We start from the raw sequence: 23,019 nt of genomic DNA, 5'->3' as shown, positions 1-23,019 counted from the left end.
ATTTGAGTGGCAGATTGTACACAGTGGAATGATTGGAAGGAATGATGTTATAGTTTTGCTCAGTCTAAATTTCTTTGACATCAGTTGATTTTTTTTACATGCTGCTTTTAAGGCACAAGCAGTTAACTTCCATCGCTTTATATCCACTTAAGATTTGCTGTTAATTAATTTTCCTTACATTCATTGCCTCTACTTACACCTTTATTTGCACTGATTATAAGCACATAGCTCTCAGTTATTAACCATATCATGAACTGCACTTGTTGCCAGTTTGCCTTGATTACAAAGTGACCAAGCTATGCTCCATTGTCTAATCCCATGATACATATCTGAAATGTTGATGTCATACCAGTTTTCTCATTTAAATTTGTATATTTCTTACGTCAGGCCCCAGAGTCAATGTCTTACCATCATTTTTCACCAAGACCACCCCTAGAGTTTTAAAGGCTGGACTAAAAACTCTCCTTTTTGTGAATACATCAAGTACCTAGTCTCCTTAACTTACCCTCATTGCTTTCTCCTTCCCACGATCCTTTTATTCTGTAGTTTGAAAACAACTACTCTTTTATGTTTAAGCACATTAAGTGATTTTTAGAAAAATATTTTATCCTTGGTGTATGTTTGTGTAAGCAGTGTTTCATAAATTGCAAGAAGAGATCCTCTTAAATTATCAGTTTCAGAACGTAAAAGAAATGAAGTCAATCGACATGGAATCATTTATTTGTTTGCTCTGTTAACACCTCGCAATCTTATCTAGTGTATCCAAAGATGAAAGGGGCGTAACTCTTATGGCAACCATTCGGAGAGCCATCTTATGTTTCGGCAGACGTTATTTTGTTTAAAAGAATATTGTCTCTTTTTTAAGCCGTAAGATTATAGTGACAAAAATCACCTTACCCAAGAGGTTAGTATTTGCGAAAAACATTTCTCAATAAGTCATTAATGGTGAAAATTTAAGCTAGAACACTATTTTGGCAAGTGCAACTTGCTGGATCAAATGCTGTTACGGTTTGATCAGTACTAATCAAATTATTTAATCGCATTAGTTTTGATGTTTGTCAAACGGAATTGTGAAATTAAGGTAAGAAGGTGTGTATTGATGACAAGACGTGTTGAAACTATAAAATGAGACATAACTACCACATATTTACCAGGGATTTCTTAGATTTGAGGGAATACATGCACCGTTAGCTAACAAGAATATCTTCATTCCTCGTCTTGCACTCTTCACTGGCGTGCACAAAAGTAGGTCTGTGTGGGGAGAGCAAAATGAGAACACCCGCAAAAAAGCACATTTTAGAAAACATTAATCGCTTATACTTCATTTGGTTAGGATAGATATATTGAAATGAAGAGCTGCAAAGAAAATGCTTTTATAAATAAAAACGTACCTTCTTATATTTTCTGTCGTTATAGATATCAGTTCTTTCTCACAATTTATTTTTTTTTCTTTCTGAAAAAAACCTGTCGATGCCTATTATAACTATTTAAGGACAACGTTCGAATGTCTTTCAGGTAACAGCTTTCTGGAGAGCTTATAAGCAGATTTTATATATATATAAAAAAAGAACTTGTAGAAAGGATAAAGTCCTAGGATTGGGATATTCCTCGAGAGAGGAAGTCAGCCTCTTAAAGAAGACAGCAATTTAAAAGAATACATCACAGGGGAAGCTATCCCACCCATCCGAGGCATACAGTTCCCGAAAAAGTTATATGCTAGGAAGTTTCAAGGCAAATGGCTTCTAAAGACAAAGCTAGTCTCATAAATGCCAATGCCAAGGCAACCAAAGACGAAACTATACTCATCCAGGTTAATGGAGTACCTGTGGACACGGTCCTCATAGACAGAGGGTCACTCCCAATCACGGGAGCGCGCAAGCTGCTCAAGCTACGCAAACCCCTGACTGCACGGAGATTTAGGAAAACAACCATAAACATCCCAGCGGAATTCCTCGCCATCGTCAAGGGAATGACCCTTCAGACGAAATCATCCTCCCAGGGGAATAAAGTGAAACTTAGTCAGCCCATGCTTGAGCAACTCCGTCTGTTGTTTTCTAGAGCGCAGAAAGAGTTTCACCTGCCCGTCTCGCTGGAAGTGTTCACCCTTATGCTGGAGAGTTGTGGAATCGAGGTAAGATACGTTTTCCAACAGACTGCAAAGTCCAGGTAGGTGTGAGCATGCCTGCAAAACTTTAGGGCGTCTGTAAATTGGAGAGGTTCTGTCAGACGTGCGGAGTGGACGTCTATTGGAAACCCTGAAATGTTTTATGCCAGGTAGTCCAGAGAGAATTCTGGAAATAATAGGAGCTGAGTAATATTAACTTTCTGGAAGATTCTGATGAGATGTGCATTTTGGCAAGTTACGGGATACAGGTAATATGTGCATTCTGGAAATTTATAGGAACTGTGTGAGCGTGCATTTTGCCAGGTAAGATGCGTCCTACCAACTCGTAGAATCTCATTGGTTTTCCCTCATCAGACAAACAGTTGGCTACTGCTGAATATGCAGTTTATAATTTTCTTGATTTTTAAAATTTATTTTCCTATTTGTTTTCATGTGAGAGCGTCCGTTTTGCACAATGACACCCATTCCTTTTGTTCAGTTCGTATATTGACCTGCACCCTTCAGTGGCGTAGGAAGATGTTCGGCGTTGGGGGGGCAAACTCCCTGCTGACAGTGAACGGCGTTCGCACTCGCACATTACGTAAAAAAGATGGGGGGGGGGTACTGCACGCACGCACACTGAGGTAGCATCACAAACGCTGTTATTGTTAAAAGGCAAAGCAGAATTAAATAAGAAAAAACAAATTAAAGAATGACTCCCGGCTAACGCATTCACAACGCATACTGGCCAGGGTAGCCATCGGGTGGAAAAACAAGGTAAATATTAATTAAGCCTACTCACCCAACGGCTCGTGACACGCTTTGTTCTATCTCACAACAAACGCGGGGAAATGGTTGCTGGAACCCTCTTCTAGACACCACGCCAGTTCCAGCGACAGTACACACAGCACGTGGCAAACCCCGACTACTCCCAGAGACGGGCACAGGTCTCTCCACCAGCAAAAATCTCATCTTCCGCCCCGCCGTCTTCCCATCCACAATATACCTGTGTGGCAGGTTTCTATAGCTTCGAGAAACCTCCGAACCTTCCCACCCACAGGGCCCAGCTCCGCGAGAAAAACACGTTACAAAGAGGCACAGCCCTATACCTGAACTCGGTGTCCACACACCCTGGGAAAATAGCCCCATCCACCTCAAAGAGAACCAAAGAGACCAGAGAGGAAGGGACGCAAGGCTACCCTATAATTAAGGGCCATAAACTGGCCAGACCACCGTGGCCAGCGGACGAAACTAGGGTGGGAATGGCCTCAGGGCCACCCCTTCCTCGCTCCGCTACCCGACGGTGCTGAGCCAGCGATGCGACACGTTCTATGGCCATCTACCAAAACACGGACACATATATACAAACCAAACAGTATAACACAGATACTTATGTTGAGTACCAGCCACAGTCGTTGATGATAAAAGAGTGAGTGCCCCTGTGTAGTTTTAGAAAATGTTACTTATGCACTTCCCCCTGAGTCGTAGATAGCAATAATACCAGTCTCTCTGTCTCTAAAGAAAACTACCAATATAGGACTCGGAGTCTTGCCTTACTTAGGTGAAGTCAAAGCCGACAATTCGCACTAAAACCGTTGGTGTCTAGTAAGATGGAAGTCCTCATGCTTCGCTAGCTTTTCACAAAGTGTAAGGGTTCCTGTCTGATTGGCAAGACTGGGTATTGCCGTATTGGTATGCAACTAATTCGTTACTGGCTTTCTGTGTTCCCATGACCAGTGCGGCCCCTATGGTTGTAAGCGATAGCAGATAATTTTAGGGTGACAGCGAGTGGGTGGGGGATATTTTTATGTTGTCAAACGAAAACCGCCAAAGAAAAGGCGTCGCATTATGGGGAGGGGGAGGGAGACCACACTCGATGTACCGATGTACTGTCCGGCTGCTTTCTTCGCTCAGGCTTCAACACAGCCTGCAATTAGCATGGCAAACAATACCAACGGACTGTCCCCGATCTGATCGTCAGAGGTGTTAGAGCAGCGGTTCTCAACCTTTTACATGTGGCGACCCCCCTGACGAACACCGGTACGTCCGCGACCCCCCTTAGCCGGCTAGGTCGGTGGAAGAGCGGGGGGGGGGGGGCAGCTTTAGCTAACGTCGAACGCCGCGTCGAGGAAATCAATGCAATTCAACAACGGAAGAGCAAAGTTCGTATCTGCAAGAAGTATAACTGTTAATGAAATTTTACTAAAGCTAATAAATATTATTTTATTGGACACTCACTTTGATTAATGAGAAGGTTGAGCCTGCTTGCTGTTGCATAAAGAAGCGAACCTGTGTGCGATGTTCGTACCCACTGCTATTCGCAGCTCAGCCTCTGCGTCCACACGATTTCTGTATTTCGACTTCAGTGCTGCCAATGCTGAAAATCCTTGCTCACACATATACGAAGTTGAAAATGGCAGCAGAACTTTCATTGCTTTCTCAGAAAGGAGAGGATATTCACCGTTGATGCTAATCCAGAATGTTGTCACTGGTGTTGTTTGAAAGACCATTTTCAGGGATTGGTCACTCGAAAGGTCGATGAGCTGCTCTTCTTCTTGCGTGGACAACCCGCTTGTGCTAGGATCAGCCAGAAATGGATTACGAATCCAATCGTATTTAGTCACATCAATTTCAGCGAAATAATGCTGAAACCTTTCTTGCAGTCCGTTTAGATGGGCAATAATTACATTCTTCACCTGATCAAGATTCAAGTTGTCAGCCTTGCACTTACACAAGCACGGAAACATATCAAAAATATTTTCTTGGCGTATCTTTTGCGTCCACAACGAAATTTTTCGGACGAAAGCATTCATCTTGTCAGTGTTTGTAATATGGGTGTGTAATATAGGGGAGTCAGCGATGAGAGATTGGGGGAGAAAGAGGGCAAAAGGCGAGAGGAGGGAGATTGGAGGCTTAATTGTTGAGAGGGAGATTGTTTTTGAGTTTTGGAAGTGAGAAGTCACTGCATGCCGAGACAGTGTACTTGAATAGGAAGAAGAGATTTGGAGTTTGAGCCCCGCACCACTCGGTTACACAATGTAAACTAATTCCACTAATACCAGTATAAGAAACTTTTTTTAAAAAATGACCACCTTCGCGACCCCCTTGTAGGCACGTCGCGACCCCCAAGGGGGTCGCGACCCACAGGTTGAGAACCGCTGTGTTAGAGCCTCCACTTGCCTCAGGGCCCGCTTTTGTGACGGTGATGACCGTCTCCTCTCTACGTTCCACTACCTTTCTTCAGTTCTTTGCTCTTTGTGAGGAATTACGTCTCAAATATTGGGGGGGCAAAAGGATATTCCTGCCCCCCCTGTATTTTCCTTGGGGGGGCGGCTGCCCCTGCTGCCCCCCTGGTTCCTACGCCACTGCCCTTCTAACGCCAAAGGTCTAAATTTTGTCTGAACAAATGCCCGAGTTGTAATTAAAAGCAGAGCATCCTTGCTGACAACTAACGGTGCATTAAACCCGCTTTCCTCGCCCAGCACTGTAAGATGGTTATTTTGCTCACGAAATCGCTGAAGTATAAGAGTTTAGTGGGTATAACGAAAGAACACTTCTGGAGCCGCTACCACACATAATTTGGTCGTTATTTATTATTTTTTCTCCTGAGGCGGGCACATCCTGAAGAAGGCTTTCGATGCTGGACTGACAGTAAAACGGCAAAACCGACTTAATAGATACTGACGTTCTGAACTGTTTTTTTCTTCTTTTTATTTTTGAAAACTTTTGTGCTATAAAACGATCGTTTGTTTACAATCACATTTAAAACAGCTCCTGGGCGTGAAAGGAGGCCATGCTTTGTTGTTAAGTGAAGTCATTGAGTACATGATTTCACATTCAGTCTCCTGGTGTGGTCCCCGTGTGTGCGCAATGGATCTGTGTATCGCACCACACAACGTCAAAGGTGAATGCAGCGAGAAATAGCCGAGCAAGGTGTAGCCTTCTGGCGTAACGGTGAATGCCTTTCTTGTCTTATGTCGAATTAGAGCTTGTTTTCATTCGCGAAAGAGTGCGAACCGTGGCGCCCTCACAGAACCGACGCGTACTTGGGCTTTAGACACGACTGTAAATGGTTCTTTTGAAACCCGAAATCTTGAGCGGAGCAGCAAATTATTTGTGCCCACCTTGCCATTTTGCTTGCCTTTTCCTATAAGATTCATCTCTTTCTAGAAAACCTCCAGCAGGTGGTAGCCTTCTCCTTTGAGACTCATCGTGTTGCAGAAAACCGACAGTAGTTGGTGGCGCATATTTTTCCCCACCCTTTTCTCTTCTTCTTTTTTTCTATTGTTTAGCATATCTTCAAGCTTTTACCATAATTATATATATAAGCAACTCGTTTTTTCTTCCAGGTATATTAACCTTGCTTCAAGGCGAAGAAATGCGCTCTAGAAGTACTTTCATTGTTATTTAAACAGAATGTGCACTTCAGTTTGTGTACTTATTATTGATTGCAACTGTCCATTTCTGTCGAAAAGAAAGAGGCAGCCTCGCGGCTGTTCGCCACAATTGACTGGCCGGCGGCGGGCCTGATTTCGTGGGACGAGTTGTGCACCTACCTCTACCTGGAGCTGACACAGGAGGAGTACATGTTGATGCGAGCATGTCGAGTGGAGCTGTACGAGCCCCCCATCCGCAAAAACTTGCCCCACAGGGATCCTGCCATAGCTCTGGCCAGAGTTCATGATGGCTTCTGGGTTATCTGCAGCCAGGTAGGGGCACCATCCTCCCAAGAAAGCAATACTACCCCACCTCTCCCTTCTTAAAGCAAACGCGTTCCCTGTCCCCCACCCCCTTCACCCCGCGTCATGCAAATTTTCTGCGGTTGTGACTAGAGGGAGCCCGTGGAATGTTTTATGAAACTAAAACCCTTTCTTGTTTAATTACATTCGAAAGTTGCAGCTTAATGTGTACATAATCATACATCAATACATGTGTGTGCGTGTGGAAGTATGCAGAAACACGTGCGCATGCACGTACAATACTTTAGAGACATGTACCAGGGGCAAGGGAGTACAAGAATTTATGTGTGAACTTGTGGTTTTTGTGTTTGAGTTGAACTTAAATAACATGTCATTCCCTCATCTAACCCCAAACACAAGGACGTGAAGTAAAAGAGCGAATGAATGTGACTTCCATCTCCTCCTTCATTGCTTTGATAATGCCGCGGCCTCAAAAGATCTTCCCCCAAAGTGGCTGCTTCATTTTTAAGACAATTCAAGTCACAAGGCACCACCTTGCTGGAACTCAGTTAATGCTAGAGGCCTTCAGAAGGCAGATCACATGTGTTTGAGCCATTTGGGACACATTAAAAAAACTCTTTCACGAATGTCACCAGCACATTGTCTTTCATTCTGTCTCCTTTTCTGTTCAGAAGGACGAAGTTGGGGGACTTCCTTAGTGAGATATCAAAAACAAGAAGTCCAAACACTATTTCTGTCGAAAATTTGAAGCATAAATTCTTTGAATTTTGGACCTCTCTACGTATATATACTCATATGACACTCGAAGTGGTCTGTATACATACGGACTAGATAAAGCGAGGAAAAAATATACTCCTTAATAATAATAATAATAATAATAATAATAATAATAATAATAATAATAATACAGTTGCCAGATTATTGCCTGAAATGTAGATTTGTCCATTTCTTTATTCCAGATGGGTACGCTCACCTTATGGTCCTCCACCTTGAAAGTGGTTCGTCAAGCATTTTGCGTGGTAAGAATCTGTACTGTTTCTCTTACCTTCATTAAAAGCTATCCGGCGTTCAAAGCTGCAACATTTTATTAATTTATGGTCTTAGTACACAAAAATGTTGACCCGGTGGGCTTTCTGTGCATACTGCTTATTTCGGCTGCAGGCTAATATATTAGCTGCTTCAATAGAAAACAAGAATGAAAGCACAGAGATGTGAGTGTACCGTCTTATTGTTATGTCAGTCCTGTTGTTCTAGCTTCCGTTCAAGACTAAACAGAAAATGGTATTGTCAAGTGCTAAATACTCCAGTGTTAAATGCACCCATGTCTGCCGCTGAGTGAACCGGTTTAACAGAAACCTCGCATGTACTTGTGCGTTTTAGAGCGAGTCAAGAAACTGTAATAGATTGGCGAAGAAGTGGATAACTGGAATGGTCCTGATGCCGGAGTACAGCAAGGTTATCCTGACAACTGGGTAAGTGCGCGAGTGTCTTTAGGCTTGCAGTTCCATAAAAAAAAAATTGTCTGTAAATAAATAATAGATATACGAGACAGAAAGTTCACCAGTGGCAGTTCCATTTTTCGACTTTTTTTGTTTGGAATAATGTTTGTGCAGAGATCGGGAAATCCAGTTTTTCGACTCAAGCTCATTCCGACCGTTCTGTCAGTTGAGCGGCCTGAGGACACAGCCAATGGCTGTGCATTACGGGTGAGTACTTTACTGAAGAGAAAGTGCTGCGTAAAGTGGAATAAAGTATATTAGGGTGTTTCGCAATCTACAACACATAAAAAGAAGGGGGAGAGAGAGAGACAGTATCTGTTCAACGCTAAAAAGGGGTAGAAAGAAAAAAAAATTGTTCGACTCCAGTGTATTCCAAAATAAAATGGACGATAGTCGTTAATAGGACATTGTAACAAAACTGAAAACTCGGAAAGTTAAAACTTCAGCACATCACGTCCGAGAATGCATGATTTTCCGTGCACCAAAAGGCTTGTTCCTGAGATGCCATGCTGATTGAGCGTGGGTTTTTCAGCTCTTTGGGAGAAGGTAAATGCATCATTGTGTACGGTGACCAGGCTGGCTGCGTATCCGTGCTGACCTTTAAGAAAATGGGCTCGTCATTCAGGTGAGGGTCGCCCAGGAGGTTTCATACTTTCTCATAAAATACTTATTCGACGTAATGCTAGATTCCCCTTAGTTTTGCTGTTAGAGTAGCCGTGATCAGGAGGAAAAAAAAACTGGACAACGATCTTGAAAATTGGAAGGAGGGAAACTGTTAGAGAGCTTGGTTTGAGGCGGGGAGGCCACTGCTGAAAAACAATCAAACAGTTGAAAGGCTAATAATAAAGAGAGGGTTCTGGTCGATTAACTCGTTGGCGGGGCGATATCTTTATTAGGTGGCGCTATGACTTGAGTACTAACAGGTGGAACGAAGTGCGCAGTACACCGCATGACGTAGTGGCATGACGCTTAGAACTAAAATACTTTGAAAAAGTATCATTAGTTGATTGTCTTTTTCCTATATTTGGGTGCTCGATGTGCCGTTTTGCGCGATAATGCATGTAAGTAACGAAAAAGAGTTGGATACATATATTTGAAATATGAAACTTTATATAAATAGCTATATGAAAGTGGGTTCTTAAATAATAATAATAGACTACCACTTTAACTTCTCATACGTCGATCTCCCAGGTATTGGCACAAGGCGCCTCTGTACGAAGGTTTCATCCCTAGCGTCCTGCTGGACCACGCAGTGGAGGAAGAGAGGATAGACTTCACGTGCTGGCACGTGCACAATGACTGGGTAGACATGGTGCGCTACTACCCCGAGACTGACCAGGTCGTGTCCTGCTCGTCAGATATCAATGCGTCGCTCGTGATTGGTCAGTTGACTCGTCGTTTGCTCCACGTTTGCAATGAAGATCGTGAGGTTTCTGGGTTTAGTCCTTCCGTCACTAACATCACAGAGACATCAGATTTAGGAGTGTGTGAATAAACTTAAGTTGGAGGCGAATGGGCAGGAGGAAAAGGAAGGGAGAGATGGAAGGAACAGAGGGGAATGTTCGGATTTGGAAAAGATGATTTTTTATTTCATTGTCTCTTAAATCAGGGAGACGAAGAGCCAGCACCAACGTCCAGCAGGCTATGGGTGAACAGCCGTCCAGAACCAAGTTTCTTGAGGCCAACGCCGTCCCCCAGCCACGGGCTCCGCATGACCAACTGGTGTTCGGGGTATTCTTGGGGGTCAGCTGCTTCGACTTCAACTATGAGATGAAAATTGTGGCCACTGGAGGTTGATCTACCTAGATCTCTCTCTCACACACACACTGATCCTCTGTCTTTTGATCATCTATATCTCAGTAGGCCTAGTGGCTTTCATTCCTGTTAAATTATTTTGTCTGTTTTATTTTTCAGTTCCCATTTCTATCATTTTTTTCTGTTTGCCTCTGTCTTCTGCTTATTTCCCTCTCCATTCAGCTTTTTTTCCCCTGTATACCGCTGCAGGACCGAAGTAGGTCTGTTTGCTGTCAAAGTGCATATGTGTGTGTTTGCTTGCGTGCATGCTTGCTTGGTGAGAGTGGCGAAGATAGTGTTGTCAGTGATAACAACATCTGTTTCAGGAACGGATCACCATATCCGCTTGTGGAACTGCTACTTTACAAAGTTGGTTTAACATCTTTGAAGTAGGCTTGATGATGATGTTGATAATGATGATGATGATGATTGTTGTTGAAGCGATTTTAAGCGATTTTAAGGTTGAAGATGAGAGTAAAGGAGAGCTGTAGGAACATTGGTAATGAATCTCTTTGGTATGAGAATCACAGACCAGTTATCGGTGCTACTTTTTGATGGACACGAGGTGACGTCACTTGCGGATCCTGCACCTCCGTCTTTAACTGGTGATGATGATGATGTCGATTTGTAATGCGCAGGTATCCATTCAGAAGAATGCTCATTGCGCAAAAAAACAAAAGAAAAAAGAACCGTCCAGTTTGAGTCCAACCCCTTCTCCCTACATTTGACTAGCTAACTGCTAAGCCTGTGATTACGGCTCATAGGTTTTGTTTTCCATTGCCGAGATCACGTCATAGATCATTCGTTGTCTGGTCTTTTTTTCCTTCTTTTTTTCACCTTGACCCAACGGATAGCATCACGGACCTCTCTATGTACCAATTTACTGTCGTGGGCAGAACCCGTGGTTTCTTTTCGTTCCGCACTGCTTTTAGGCCCTTGGTCACCCAAGGTTTGTTGTTAGGATAAAACATGAACTGCTTTGAATGGAATGGTGCAATCTACACAGAAGGAGATATATGAAGTGATGGTGTTTCTAAGTCGTCCAGATTAGGACATGCTTCTAAAAGTCATCCCCGTCAGTAAATTCACCACAGCCTTGACATAGAAACTAGGACTAGGAGGATGAAGACAATGAAATTCGGACATTTCGTTGCAATCTGCAATGCCAACTTATTTATTTAATATATATACACAGAAATTTTAAGTATTGGAATTTCATTACCATTTGACGGAGATCCTAACTACTTGTATCTTTACTCCTAACTGTGTGTTAAATGTCTGTATGAGTATGCATGCTGCCCTTGTGAGCGAAGAAAAATTTCTGTCCTGGGTATCCTCGACAGACAATAAAGTTTGTTTTGATTTTTTTTTTATTTGATTTTGATTTGATTTCTTTCTTTCCAGGTCCCCCATTGCAACACTGCGGGGTCACTACACGCCTATTTTCTACCTCATAATCTGTGGCAACACAAAGCGGCTGTATAGCGTCTCTAAGGATAAGTGGGTCAAGGTGAGGACAAATCATCTGAAATAGAGGAAGAAGAAGATGATGGGAGGCGGGGGCGGTGTGCATCTTTGACTGCTTACAGCGGTAAAGGGAAGTAACTTGAACGTTAAGATTTTAGTCTCCATGTCCAGTGCTCAGCGTATAAATGGTATAGCATTGGCACTTTTCAGAGATTGTTATAAAGACAATAACTGCGAAACGGGTATTTCCTCTACTTGTTTTGGGAGGGGGAGGATTGAGAGGTGCTTAACTGAGATGGGCAGTTGAAAGTAGTGTCCCTTTATTTAAAACCAATAAATGGCACCTGCGTTCAGACGTTCCCGGTAGTTTGAGTGTCTGTTCACAGCACGTGTGACGATACAGCTCCAAGTGTGACGGCGGTGTGACGTATCTGGTATTTGGCCTTGCTGGTGATGTACAGGTATGGGACGTGGTGCAGCACACGTGCATACAGACCTTACCCTGGCACGTTCTCCATCTGACCGGGGAGCTCAACGCGGTGGCCTTCAGCTGTGAGTCCGGGTCCCTGGCGCTGGTGGGCGAAAACATGGTTAAGCTGAAGCTCAGGGCCAGGTAAGCTGCAAGTGTCCGCTGTTTTGCTGCTTCATTGCTTAAGGCAGCAGAAGGATGGATCAAGCAGCAAAATGAGGGAGAATCGAGGACCTTTCGGTGTGTCGTTGTATTGTGCATAGCGGTGGCAAAGATACGACGACGATGATGATAGTGATTATGTAGCACTTTCCTCTGGTTGGCGGTGAACTCAAAGCTAACGAGCAAATACGGTAGCATCGAACATTAAATAATAACTCATAGATTACATGTCTTACTGGACACCCAGATGTCAGCTTTTTCCTTTTCAGGAAGGACGTGAAAGAGCGCTTCGTGAAGTCACATGACAGCCCCGTGACATGTTGCTGTTACAGCGAGGCGCTTAAGCAAGTCATCACAGCCTGCGAGGGTTCGGTAGGTGGCACTGCTGTCGCTTGCACGTTACGCTGGGGAGAAGATAAGCTTAGGCAAAGCTGCCGTTCCTTGAAGAGACCTGTCATAGCTGCGCAGTATGGGGAGGGAAAGTTCAGAATGTTGCGAGGTATCAGTGTTTTAAGGCGGGTAGTTCACATGGTCTATCGATTTCAGACTCTATATTTGTGTCTACTGAGTTTATTAAAATTTAGGAGACATTATCTGACAATGTTAGGAAGTCTGTGTTAAAAGAAACGTTGGTGGTTACCAAGAGCTCAGCCAGAGCTCAAGTTCTCAGTGACACGACCATCGTTTTTGTGATGCAGACGCTGCAGCTGCTACTGTCAAGGCGTTGCACAGAATTATTCATTTGTTTGGCGTGAATCTGTGTCCTGAGGTTTTCAAGTCCGTATACGATTGTGTTTTACAACAGAACTTAACAGCTACCTACATCGCAGTGACATGTCGCAAAATTTTATAGCAGATACTGCCGTCAGTAGCATGTCTTTCACATCCATCTCTTCCCTAGTTTTTGCAAGCTGCATCCCCTCTTTATGCAGGGCCTGCTGGATCCTGTCAGGATGGATCACTAAAGAAAAGGGGGAATGCTTGTTCCATGCCACCTAGCAATAACATTTTTCTGCTTCTTCTATTAATATGATGTATTAATATTTTATTATTTAATTGTTGTTATATATATATATAAATTAATGTGCTTGCATGCCAATATGTAAAGCACCTTGAGTCTGGCTGATCCTGTTCTATTGTACTATTTATTTACATTTACCTGCACAGGTGGTAAAAACCTGGAACTTGGAGACAGGTCTCCTGGAGTCGGAGTTCAGAGATGCCCATGACAGCCAAGGCGTGGCCAGCATGACCTTAGACCCTTTGGGCAGACGGTAATAGGGATCTTGATTCTCGTGTAGACTGTAGGAGAAACTGTTGACACTTTGTGTGAGCTCTAGGCGCGACTATAGACACTTTTTTGAGAATATCTCAGGAAGAGTATAGGCATAAATATAGACACCTCATGTGCACTTGCGATGCGACTATAGACCCCACATGTATGTCATAGAAATAGCTTTAGACACCTTCTGCAAATACCTCTTGTTGACAGAAAACATAAGTATAGGCACTTTCAAATAGATTAGGCACGATTACAGTGCAAAAATCTCATGTAGACTATAGACATTATCGTATACTCGAAATAGGCGTAATCACGAATCTTAATGCTTCATTTAAAATGTAGCTATAGACACTAAGCTAACTTTATGTGCGACTGTAGCAATCACAGACTGAGGTGTCAGGTTTACACGACAGTAATGCTTAGGCTCATTATCTTCTTGTTTTTGATGTTTGTGTCCAGTCATGTAACAAAAATTTTTTGGTCTGAGCGTACATGTGTGCAAAATGCCAATTTACTTGTATAAATGCGTGCGTGGTTGTGCGCGAGTTCGTTTGAGTGCTGTCGTCTTCGCGAATGTGCACGTGCGTGCACTGTGTTTGTATTTGTATACACATGCTTTGTGCCGTCGTCTTCCTGTCGTTTGTCTGCCTTTGGCGGACAGACTGATCACGGTTGGGAGGGACGGAACGGGGAGGATTTGGAACCACAACAACGGCCAGCGACTGAACGAACTACAACCTCGTTAGTGCCCGGTTAACCCCCAGCATTTGTTTGGTGGTTTTGCTGTAATTTTTAGAGGAAAACAAAAGTGTTAAGACAAAAGCGGGAATAAAGCTGTGACAATAAGTCACTGAAATTGACGCATATAACAACAGTAATAAGCAATTATATTAGTAATAAATATATGGGTTCAAGAACCGAAGACGCATTCACACAGCCAGTCACCCTAGGAGTAATCAACTCAATAATATATAAGACATTACAGACCGACAGTCGCACCTAAGATGTTAAAATTATAACTATTAGGTAAATCATAACATTGTATTGATTATAATGCATCTATACATTCACTTTCCTCTCTCCAACACACACACGCACACACGCACAGAGTGAGAGGGAGGGAGAAAGAAACGTCATCAGTTTCACATAAAGCATGAAAGAAGAAATGAGTATCACGATCATCTAGCCGAAGTCTTGCTAGATAGCTAAAGCAAGCTACATCAGGGACAGATGATGAGTTTTTGCAAGGATGCATTCTTTTCTCACCGTGATGGTGTACGTTGACTATATGCTCCTGTGCTGCAGAGTCACGATGATTGTTCGAATTACGTTCGGTCATTTCAGATGGCAGATCGGCTCCTTTGACCACAGTCACCTACGTCGACATATACAAAGAAGGGTGAGTCCTCGGTGATCATCTTCTACGAATACTTCAGTAGCGTTTTATTTAAATACTTTTTTTTTAAAACTGCCAGTAATGCTGGTGAACAGGTAAGCAAACTGGAAATTTGTTATGGACGCACGCAGTTGCGTGTAATTTCAGTGTCAAGTTTGTTTAAAGTCAAAGCCGGGTTTCTTAGACGAAATGATTGGAAAAAAACATAGGCCTGCAACATTTTTCAGGTTTATACTGACTGCTGGCTGGAATCGGCGAATCAACGTGTACCACGACGACATCGACTCCAACACTTTCATTCTTCCCCTGATTCCCAACTTCACCAAGGACGTGGCGGTAAGCCAGCAGTAGTGCTTGCTGCGAGCTGCGTTGACTTGTCCGGCTGCACATCCACATGTGTGCATATGCGTGGTGACCCGATCACGTGTTTCATTACGCTCCTGTGCGTCTATATGCGAGAGAGGGTGGGAGAGAGAGTGTCGGAAAGTAAGGTGAAGCAATAAAATACACTTCACAGCCATCAAGCAGTAATGTCGGTTGTATAATCACGCTTGCAGAAAAAAGGTCACAGGGAAGACGTCCTGTGCAGTGACTTCTGTCCACCTAAGTGGATCGCCACGGGAGGGTTCGATGGACTGGTTATGATATGGGACAAGGAGAAGAGTCAACGCGATTTTGTTCTCTGTGCTCCCCTTCCACCCGACCTTGAACCCGAAAATGGTGAGCTCTTGCGTTGGGCATACAAACCACGGCATAATGCTGAGAATCGTTTGTATCATAGCCAGTGCAAAAATCGCTTACATTGTGTGTGTGTGAGAGAGAGAGAGAAGCACTTGTGAGTTACAAGTAGTTCTCATAATCATCATAATGAAGATTACTTATTTAGCGCAACACACACAACAACACAAAAGATGTGTCATTGGTATTTCTACTGACTATTCATTTTTTCAGTTACAATTTCCTAGCTAAATTGATTACTTATTTACATGTTTAACGCGTTCAATGTTTTGTGAGCATGTTTCGATATCTTTTTTTTTTTCACTTCTGAAAATATAAATTATGTGCTCAATTGGATAGGGGAACAGCAAAAATTGTATGAATGGTAGTAAGATTTGATCTGCTTGTTATATCCACGCGTGTCATTTCTTCGGTTCCAACAGAACAAGATAAGGGCGTGAACTGCTTGGCTTTTCTCAAGCAACGAGTAAAACGACGGTTGCCAGGGACGCTGGTGGTCGGTGGTCCTTATGGTTACGTGCACATCTGGGACGCCATCTACAAGGCCTCCTTGGTGGCACAGTTTGGACTGGTGAGGCCAAAACACGACGGCGAGCCCAGCCTTCACTGTCGTAGCTCATCACAGAATGCAAACACCAGCTGCAACGCAGTCACAGAGTACTAGAGCGCAAAAGTCATAGCAGTACAAGGATGGCATACCAGAGAGACGAACATGTATCAAACACACAAATAGAGGCTAACACAGTCATAGCGTGCACACAAAAGCTAAAAAGCCCCTTGCGCCACACTCTGACAAAGGCCTTTTTAAAGTCGATGCATAAATGTTCCACTGATGCTGAAGATGTTTCTTTACCAGGATGGGACATTTGAAGCCAGCCTGTTCAGCGTTGGCGCTGATGCGATTCTGTATTACGCGCAGCATGACTTTTTTTGGGGTATCTGATTAGGTTTATTGTGATGTAGTTCTGACTCTGTTTGGTGTTTCCTTTTTTTTTTTTTGGAAGGGGTATGTATAGCAACTTAGTTCCATTCTTTAGTCTATTCCTTTACGTTCCAGAAACTTCGGCACAGAGAAGTTAGGGCCTTTGTTGCTTTTTCCCAGTATGGGAATGGTGTCTGTGCCATTCACTCCTTACACCAGCATAAAAAGCTTGTTGCAAAAAAGGCGGGAACGGGAGCGACAACTAACTACTGAAATGTGTGAAAAGTAAAGGGAGCTTAGGAAAAAAATCTTCTATTTATTTAATGCTATTTTATAATGAATGATAAACTCAGAAATAAAACAATAGCTTAGTGTGCAAGGCTGTGAGGTCTGTGATCCGCTCCCTACATGAGAAACTCATGCCACCTCTTGTTCCAAAAAAGCGGAAGCTGAAGCGACAAGATAACCTTTGTGGCTTCTTAATTTAATTAATGAAAAAAATGAACAATGTATGGGACCTAGGAAAAAGAATTTGGTACAGGAAGTCGTAAAAACGATAAATAAATAGGACGTTGTTGTGTAGGAAGACTGCGATGACTTAATTAACTATCCTTAGAAGAGACAAGGGCCACAGGACTTCACCGTGACAGCAGTAGGAAGTGACGTCGACAACAAGATTTTGGCAGTGGGCGATAGCCAGGGTCACATCACAGTCTACACCCTGGACCATTGCATCATGCGGAGAACGGAGGGTGGACCACCACCAGGTGCCGTAACAATTTTCTGCCTAGCGCCAGTGACACCGTACACACAGATGTTCTTCGCTTTTTTCTGTGCACAAATAAGTTCTTTTGCTCTGGGCTCACAAAGGTTCTCCACCTATCTCCACCCAATCACCTCGCCCTAGAAGTGCTCTCACGTTCCGACGCTACCCCTCACCCACCCCTGAGCCCACATTTATTCTGATTCCTTGAGCATGTTCTGATGCTCTTTGCACACACCTTTTGATCCCGTTTTTCGTTTTGCTCTGCTATTAAGTTCTCCCCGTAGCCCTAATTAGCCACAAAGAGGAAGAATTTCGATCTGATCTTTTGGCGATCTTTAGGTTGGTTTGTTTTCCTGCTGTTATCTGCAGTAAATCAATGCAGTTATAAAATTCTCCTACATCATTCAGTTCGTCGTTTCATTGAGGCGAAGTCTTCGATGATGGTGATGATGATTGACTTATGATTGATTTATTGAGTGAACGATTGATGAGGATGATCTGTTTCCGAATCCAAAAACGCGGCGTTACTTGTTTACTCCATCTTCCCGTGAAAGACTTTGTGCTGTCGCCCCATCATCAGAGATCTGCTGGCATGTTCTGCAGAGCTGGCTTGCTGGGAGGCTCACCTGAAAGCAGTGACGGACCTCAAGGCGGTGCTCGAGCACCCCTACCTCGTTTCCTGCTCCGTCGATGGTTGCGTGCGTCTGTGGACGATCCAAGGCCACCTGATCGGTAAGCTACAGAGCATATAAGGGCAGGTCGACGCACGGGGCAATGACCCAGGGCGCAAACAACATGGCCCGTAGTTACGGAGCGGAGGTAAGTCGGAGCCCTGAGGCAGCATGGGAAACTCAAGGACAAGCGGCGTCTTTTCCGAAATTATAAAGTAGTGTCTAGACCCCGTAGATGTTGCTTTATTCCTGGAGCTGTAGTAATAAAGTGATGCTCTGGGGTAAAGATACATAAAGTAATCCATACGGGTCTTGAAATAGCATTGTCAATAGGGCAGGACTTCCTCCCGCTTGATAACAACAACCCTCCCTGGGAAGGGGAGCTTAGAGGCAGGTGAAATCTCATCTAAACTAAATTTATCTTTGAAAAGGAGAGTGATGTAAGCTATCTCTGAGGATTTGAACAAAGAAAGTTATTGGTAAATGTGTATTTGCATTTGGCAGTTGGGAGAAGGGGTCAACAAGGGCTCTAAAATGTTCAACACCTATCCTGTCCACATTCATTTGTATTCATGACCACAGAGTCTGAAATGCAAATGAGGACATTTGCAGATTGCATCCAATATAAGACTATTTCCCTATGTCTTCTACAGGCACCTTTGGGCAGCGGCAGCTTTGGGACTTGAAAGACGAGTCAACTTTCAGGCATCCGCGAATTCCCTCTGATATCTGGGATGCCTTTTACGAAATAGAATTCCAAAATTCCGAGGAGACCAAAGCTGAAGAGTGCTTGAAAACAGAAGCAACAGTAGGTAGCAGAGGTCCAGTAAGATTGATGAGTTATTTAATTACTTTTCGATCCTGTTAGACCGATCCAATTTTAAAAATAAGTGTGTTGTGCGCTAGTTTCACATTGAGAGAGTTGTTCTTACCCGAGTTCGACAGTAGCCTGATTGTCAGGACGTATGACGACAGACAGTGCGTGGACGTTGTACAGCTGGTGTCACGATGGACGTTGACGTGGGTCTGGGGTCACGACGGACGCTGTATAGCTGGAATGCTGGTCTAGAATAACGATGGAAGTTGTATGGCGCGGATCTAGGGGTCGCGACGGGCGTTGTATGGCGTGAGTCTGGTGTTGCAGCACAAAGCCGGAGATGCTAAAGGCGCCGTTGCAGAAGCCGTGGACTATTGTAAAAAACGGAAATCCGAGCCGCCCAGACGCCACAGGTTATTTCAGTGACATGGTCATGTCTTTCTCCTCCTTCTCTGTTTACCACGTCTGAAACTACATTTGGCGTGACTTGTCATCAAGATGAGCTTCATTTTATTTTTCTAACAGTTTACCACCATATATCGCTCTACTTTCCCTCAGCAGAAGGTAAATGAGCAGTCTAGACAGGCGAACCGAAACTGCAGTGAAGGGCACAAGCGTTGTCGGACAGCCGACAGAGTTTGCAATGTCCTCCAGTCAGATTTAGACTGCGATACTATGCTCGCCTAGTCATTGCAACCTATGACGCCCATTTCGTAACCTCCGGTTCCAGCTGATAATTAATACACCTTGTCGTTTAGCGGTTTTTCTGCCTATCTGTCTGCCTCATATGATCTATCTTTCTCACACACAGTAGATATATATACTCACCAGTATGTTGGCTTGGTGAATCACGTTCTATCCCACACTCTTCTTCCTCTCACTCCCACTCCTCCAACACCCCCGCATGTTGCTGTGATATTTATCCTGAACTTCTTGGACATTTATCTCGCAATGTTTTATTTTAGTAAGTACGTTAGTAATAGATTATATTATGTGAGATTGTTGAGAACTGATGTGATTAAGAATTGAAGAATGCGGCATTTTCTTACACTGTCCTCTCTGCTTTATGCCACCCTCACTCGCTTTTTCCACAACTTCTTTGACTTGCAGACACTTCGAGGACGAAGGCGTTCCACGCGTGTACAGCCTTAGCGGCAGCGTCGCACCCTATTGCGCATTGCGTGTTCATTCGCTGCATCTTCCTCCCGTTGACCCCAAGTTACCAGCTGCATTAGCAGCGCAGATTTCCACCGAGTGATCGGCGGCTTCTTCAGTTGCAGTCTTCTTTGTTTTGCATCATCGTAATCCATCATCATCGACAGCAGCAGCAGCAGCAGCAGCAGCAGCAGCAGCAAGAGGAACATGTTCAAGAGACACCCTCACGCCGTTCACTGTTTATTTGGCTTCAAATCCCACATGGTTATATCGTGAAACTACGTGAAAAGCTTTTCACGTCAGCAAAAAGAACGAAAATGAAGTAATAAAGCAAATATGAAGCTTGTTGGACATTCCATGATCCAGCTGTTGCTCTTATCCTTTCCTTCTGTTAACAGCATGAGTTCCTTCAGTTCACCTGCTGATTCGGCTGTTGGTAAGAAGTGAGAACCACTGTTTTTTGCAATCAACCTTTCCTTGTGATTCATATGTCTGCCGTCGAGTTGTAAAGATCTGCTGTGATATCTTCGGATGTTATCTGGCTAGGCATTGCAGATGTTCACCTACACAAACATTTTTTCCTAGCGCCTAATAGTGGTTTATCTTTCACTCGGTAGTCTGCATCATACGGAGCTCATTTTTCATTTTGCTTCACTCTGATAGCAGAGTATGAATTTGCTTGTTTAAATTTTACGTTGCAGAGACTTTAAAGTCTTTCATTCCAACTCTATTTAGTCCTTTTAGAAGACGCATTTTATGGAAGGGAATTTATAAACTGTACATTTTCTTGACTTTTTGAACATAAGTATGGAAAGCGGTCATTGTATTAGCCGTTACATATTGTCCAGTGAAACTTTGTAAACCATTCTGAAGTCTCGAGTAATTAACACAAATTGTAACCCACGTTTTGGAATCTCAGGTATATAAAATTATGGTGACAGTGGATTTGTCTTGTATCTTGTAGTTAAAATTTTTATCGATCGTTGATTACAGTCACGATGGTTAAGCAGTTACAGCTTACCTTTAAAAGTATGTGCGTAAGTGTAAGAACGATAATAGTTTAAATACTGCAACACTTTGTTGTAAGTGAAAATTATAGTTAGCAAGTACATATGACTGAGTGACGTATTCACCAGATGATGGTTAAGCTCTAATGTTAACATCCTTCTGACAGCTGCACCAGGATATTTGAAAAAAAGTCGAAGGTGTTTAGCATTAAATATAATTTGTTTCCCGTCTCAGCAAAGCTCTCTGGTAAACTAAACGTCCCACTCCCATAACACAAAACAGCAGTCACGTGACTCGGTAGATTTCAAATGTTTATTTATTGCATCTGTTTGGAGTCTTAATTCGTAATTAACAAAGATTGCTTTTGTTTATTGATTATTTAATTACAAATATAGTCAAGGGCGTGTTTATTTATCTGAAAGGCCACATTACACATTCAAGCGTCAAAATTTCCAGACCGTAAGGGACACAACTATATATATATATTAAAATCGGTTTAAAAAGTTTGATTGATGCCCTTGCAGTCAATTGCTAAAAGCGCAACGGTAAAAATGTTGAAAGGCGGAGTTCAGAGTTCGTCTAGGTGTGCAACACAGTTTTCGTTGTTATGTCTGTCATTTATATTTTTCTTCTGCATTACGTTTCTTTATAACCTTCTCCGAGAGTGCTAAATTACCGGTATGGAAGTGAGCACAAAAAGCTAGCATGTTCTTTATCGTAAAAATGTGCTTAAGTTACGTAAGAGCACTCCAAATCACAACTGCCAAGGGGAAGGGGGTCTGCAAAAGAGAACGATATAGCGTCTGTGGGAGGGGGGGGGAGATGAAAATATATGTTGAAGTCGCAGGTCATTTTGCATAAGACATTGTGTAGTAAACCGGATGTAAAATATATTTCGCCATTACTTGGTTACCAAACGATAATACTCTTATATGTACAAATAATGGAGTCGGGAATCAAGGTCACGATATTAAAGAACAACCTGAATGGTTTGCGGGTTTTTGGTTTTTATTTTTTCCAGATATCAGTAGATATAGGTGATATAAACATAGCCTGTAAATTTCAGCCTCCAAAACCCATCCGTTAACTAATTACCTGGTAGCAAAGTACGCGATTCGCACCTACGATCAACTAGCGCCGGTAACGGTGTCCTACGTCACGTTGGTACACCATTCACAAAATTCCCAGCAGTCAACACCAAACACAGAGAATGAGCGTCAGTTTCGACTATTTGGACGTTGAAAGTCTGCATTTCTTGTGCTAAATTAGAAGTTTTCAGAGCCACGACCAATATAGACTGTAATAATAATAATAACTCAAATTGTTGCTCATTCTCTGTGATTGGTGAATGGCGCACTAGCGTGACGTAGTACACTGTTATCAGCGCTCGTTGATCGTAGCGGATAATTAACGGATTAGTTTTGGAGGCTGAAATTTAAAGGTTAGTTTTATTTCGCCTATATCTACTGATATCTTTAAAAAAAAAAAAAAAAAAACAAAAAAACCGCAAACCGTCAGGTTGGTCTTTAACGGTCTATGCACTTTTCTTCTGCCGCTGCTTCAATAAATGTTCCAGCAATTTTAGGGGAGGGCTGAAAATCCATTTTATGAATTAGGAGCCCTGATTGCTAATCAACCAACCAGCCTGGCCTGTTGCCAGACTCAGAATTAACATGATTATGTCCTGTGAAAAAGTGCACAATTAATTAAAACCTCTTCGACTAGGTGCATATGTATTAAAGACTCCTCGTGAGAACTTCAGACCATTTACAGCAAAATAAAATTAAACCAAAGGTCAGTGTGAAAATCCTGATTGCTTAATTTTTTTCGCTTTTCTCAGTTTAGAAAGGTCAAAAGAAGTTCAATTATTTGCTTCCTTGTCTTATATCCTGAGAAGGAACAACAAGTCCGAGAGAAGATCTGAACCAGGTTTTCGGCTGCTTCCCCATGATATAGCCAAATAATTGCTGACTCAGTGTAACACATCAATTAAAAAAAAAACCCCTTCATTATTATTTTTATGTAACTGCAAGACGTTTGTTACATTTCTCAATTGTCTGCACCCTTCA

The 23,019-nt window shown here is 42.9% G+C and overlaps 1 protein-coding gene across 2 annotated transcripts; it reads left to right on the top strand.

The window, feature by feature from the left end:
• Positions 1 to 727: 727 nt before the first annotated feature.
• Positions 728 to 21,722, top strand: LOC112559512 (WD repeat-containing protein on Y chromosome-like). Of its 2 annotated transcripts, XM_025230821.1 has the most exons (24): positions 745 to 904; positions 1,516 to 2,131; positions 6,580 to 6,813; positions 7,764 to 7,823; positions 8,185 to 8,276; positions 8,418 to 8,510; positions 8,836 to 8,928; positions 9,495 to 9,685; positions 9,913 to 10,095; positions 10,424 to 10,466; positions 11,502 to 11,607; positions 12,026 to 12,177; positions 12,465 to 12,567; positions 13,363 to 13,469; positions 14,139 to 14,218; positions 14,822 to 14,876; positions 15,101 to 15,209; positions 15,431 to 15,593; positions 16,034 to 16,182; positions 17,150 to 17,300; positions 17,903 to 18,031; positions 18,624 to 18,778; positions 19,115 to 19,200; positions 19,898 to 21,722. In XM_025230821.1, the coding sequence occupies exons 2-24, from the start codon at positions 1,736 to 1,738 to the stop codon at positions 20,043 to 20,045; spliced, it is 3,078 nt and encodes a 1,025-aa protein (XP_025086606.1). In that variant the 5' UTR covers positions 745 to 904; positions 1,516 to 1,735; the 3' UTR covers positions 20,046 to 21,722. The 2 variants fall into 2 exon arrangements, 1 of the variants encoding a protein (XP_025086606.1); XR_003098345.1 differs by lacking the exons at positions 17,150 to 17,300; positions 19,115 to 19,200; positions 19,898 to 21,722 and having other exon boundaries at positions 728 to 904; positions 18,624 to 18,761.
• The last annotated feature ends 1,297 nt before the right edge of the window (positions 21,723 to 23,019 follow it).

The sequence above is a fragment of the Pomacea canaliculata genome, linkage group LG3 (assembly GCF_003073045.1).
Source record: "Pomacea canaliculata isolate SZHN2017 linkage group LG3, ASM307304v1, whole genome shotgun sequence".
In the NCBI taxonomy this organism is placed as follows: Eukaryota; Metazoa; Mollusca; class Gastropoda; order Architaenioglossa; family Ampullariidae; genus Pomacea; species Pomacea canaliculata.
The sequence above is the reverse complement of the archived record's forward strand: the minus strand, read 5'-3'. Positions and strand labels throughout refer to the sequence as shown.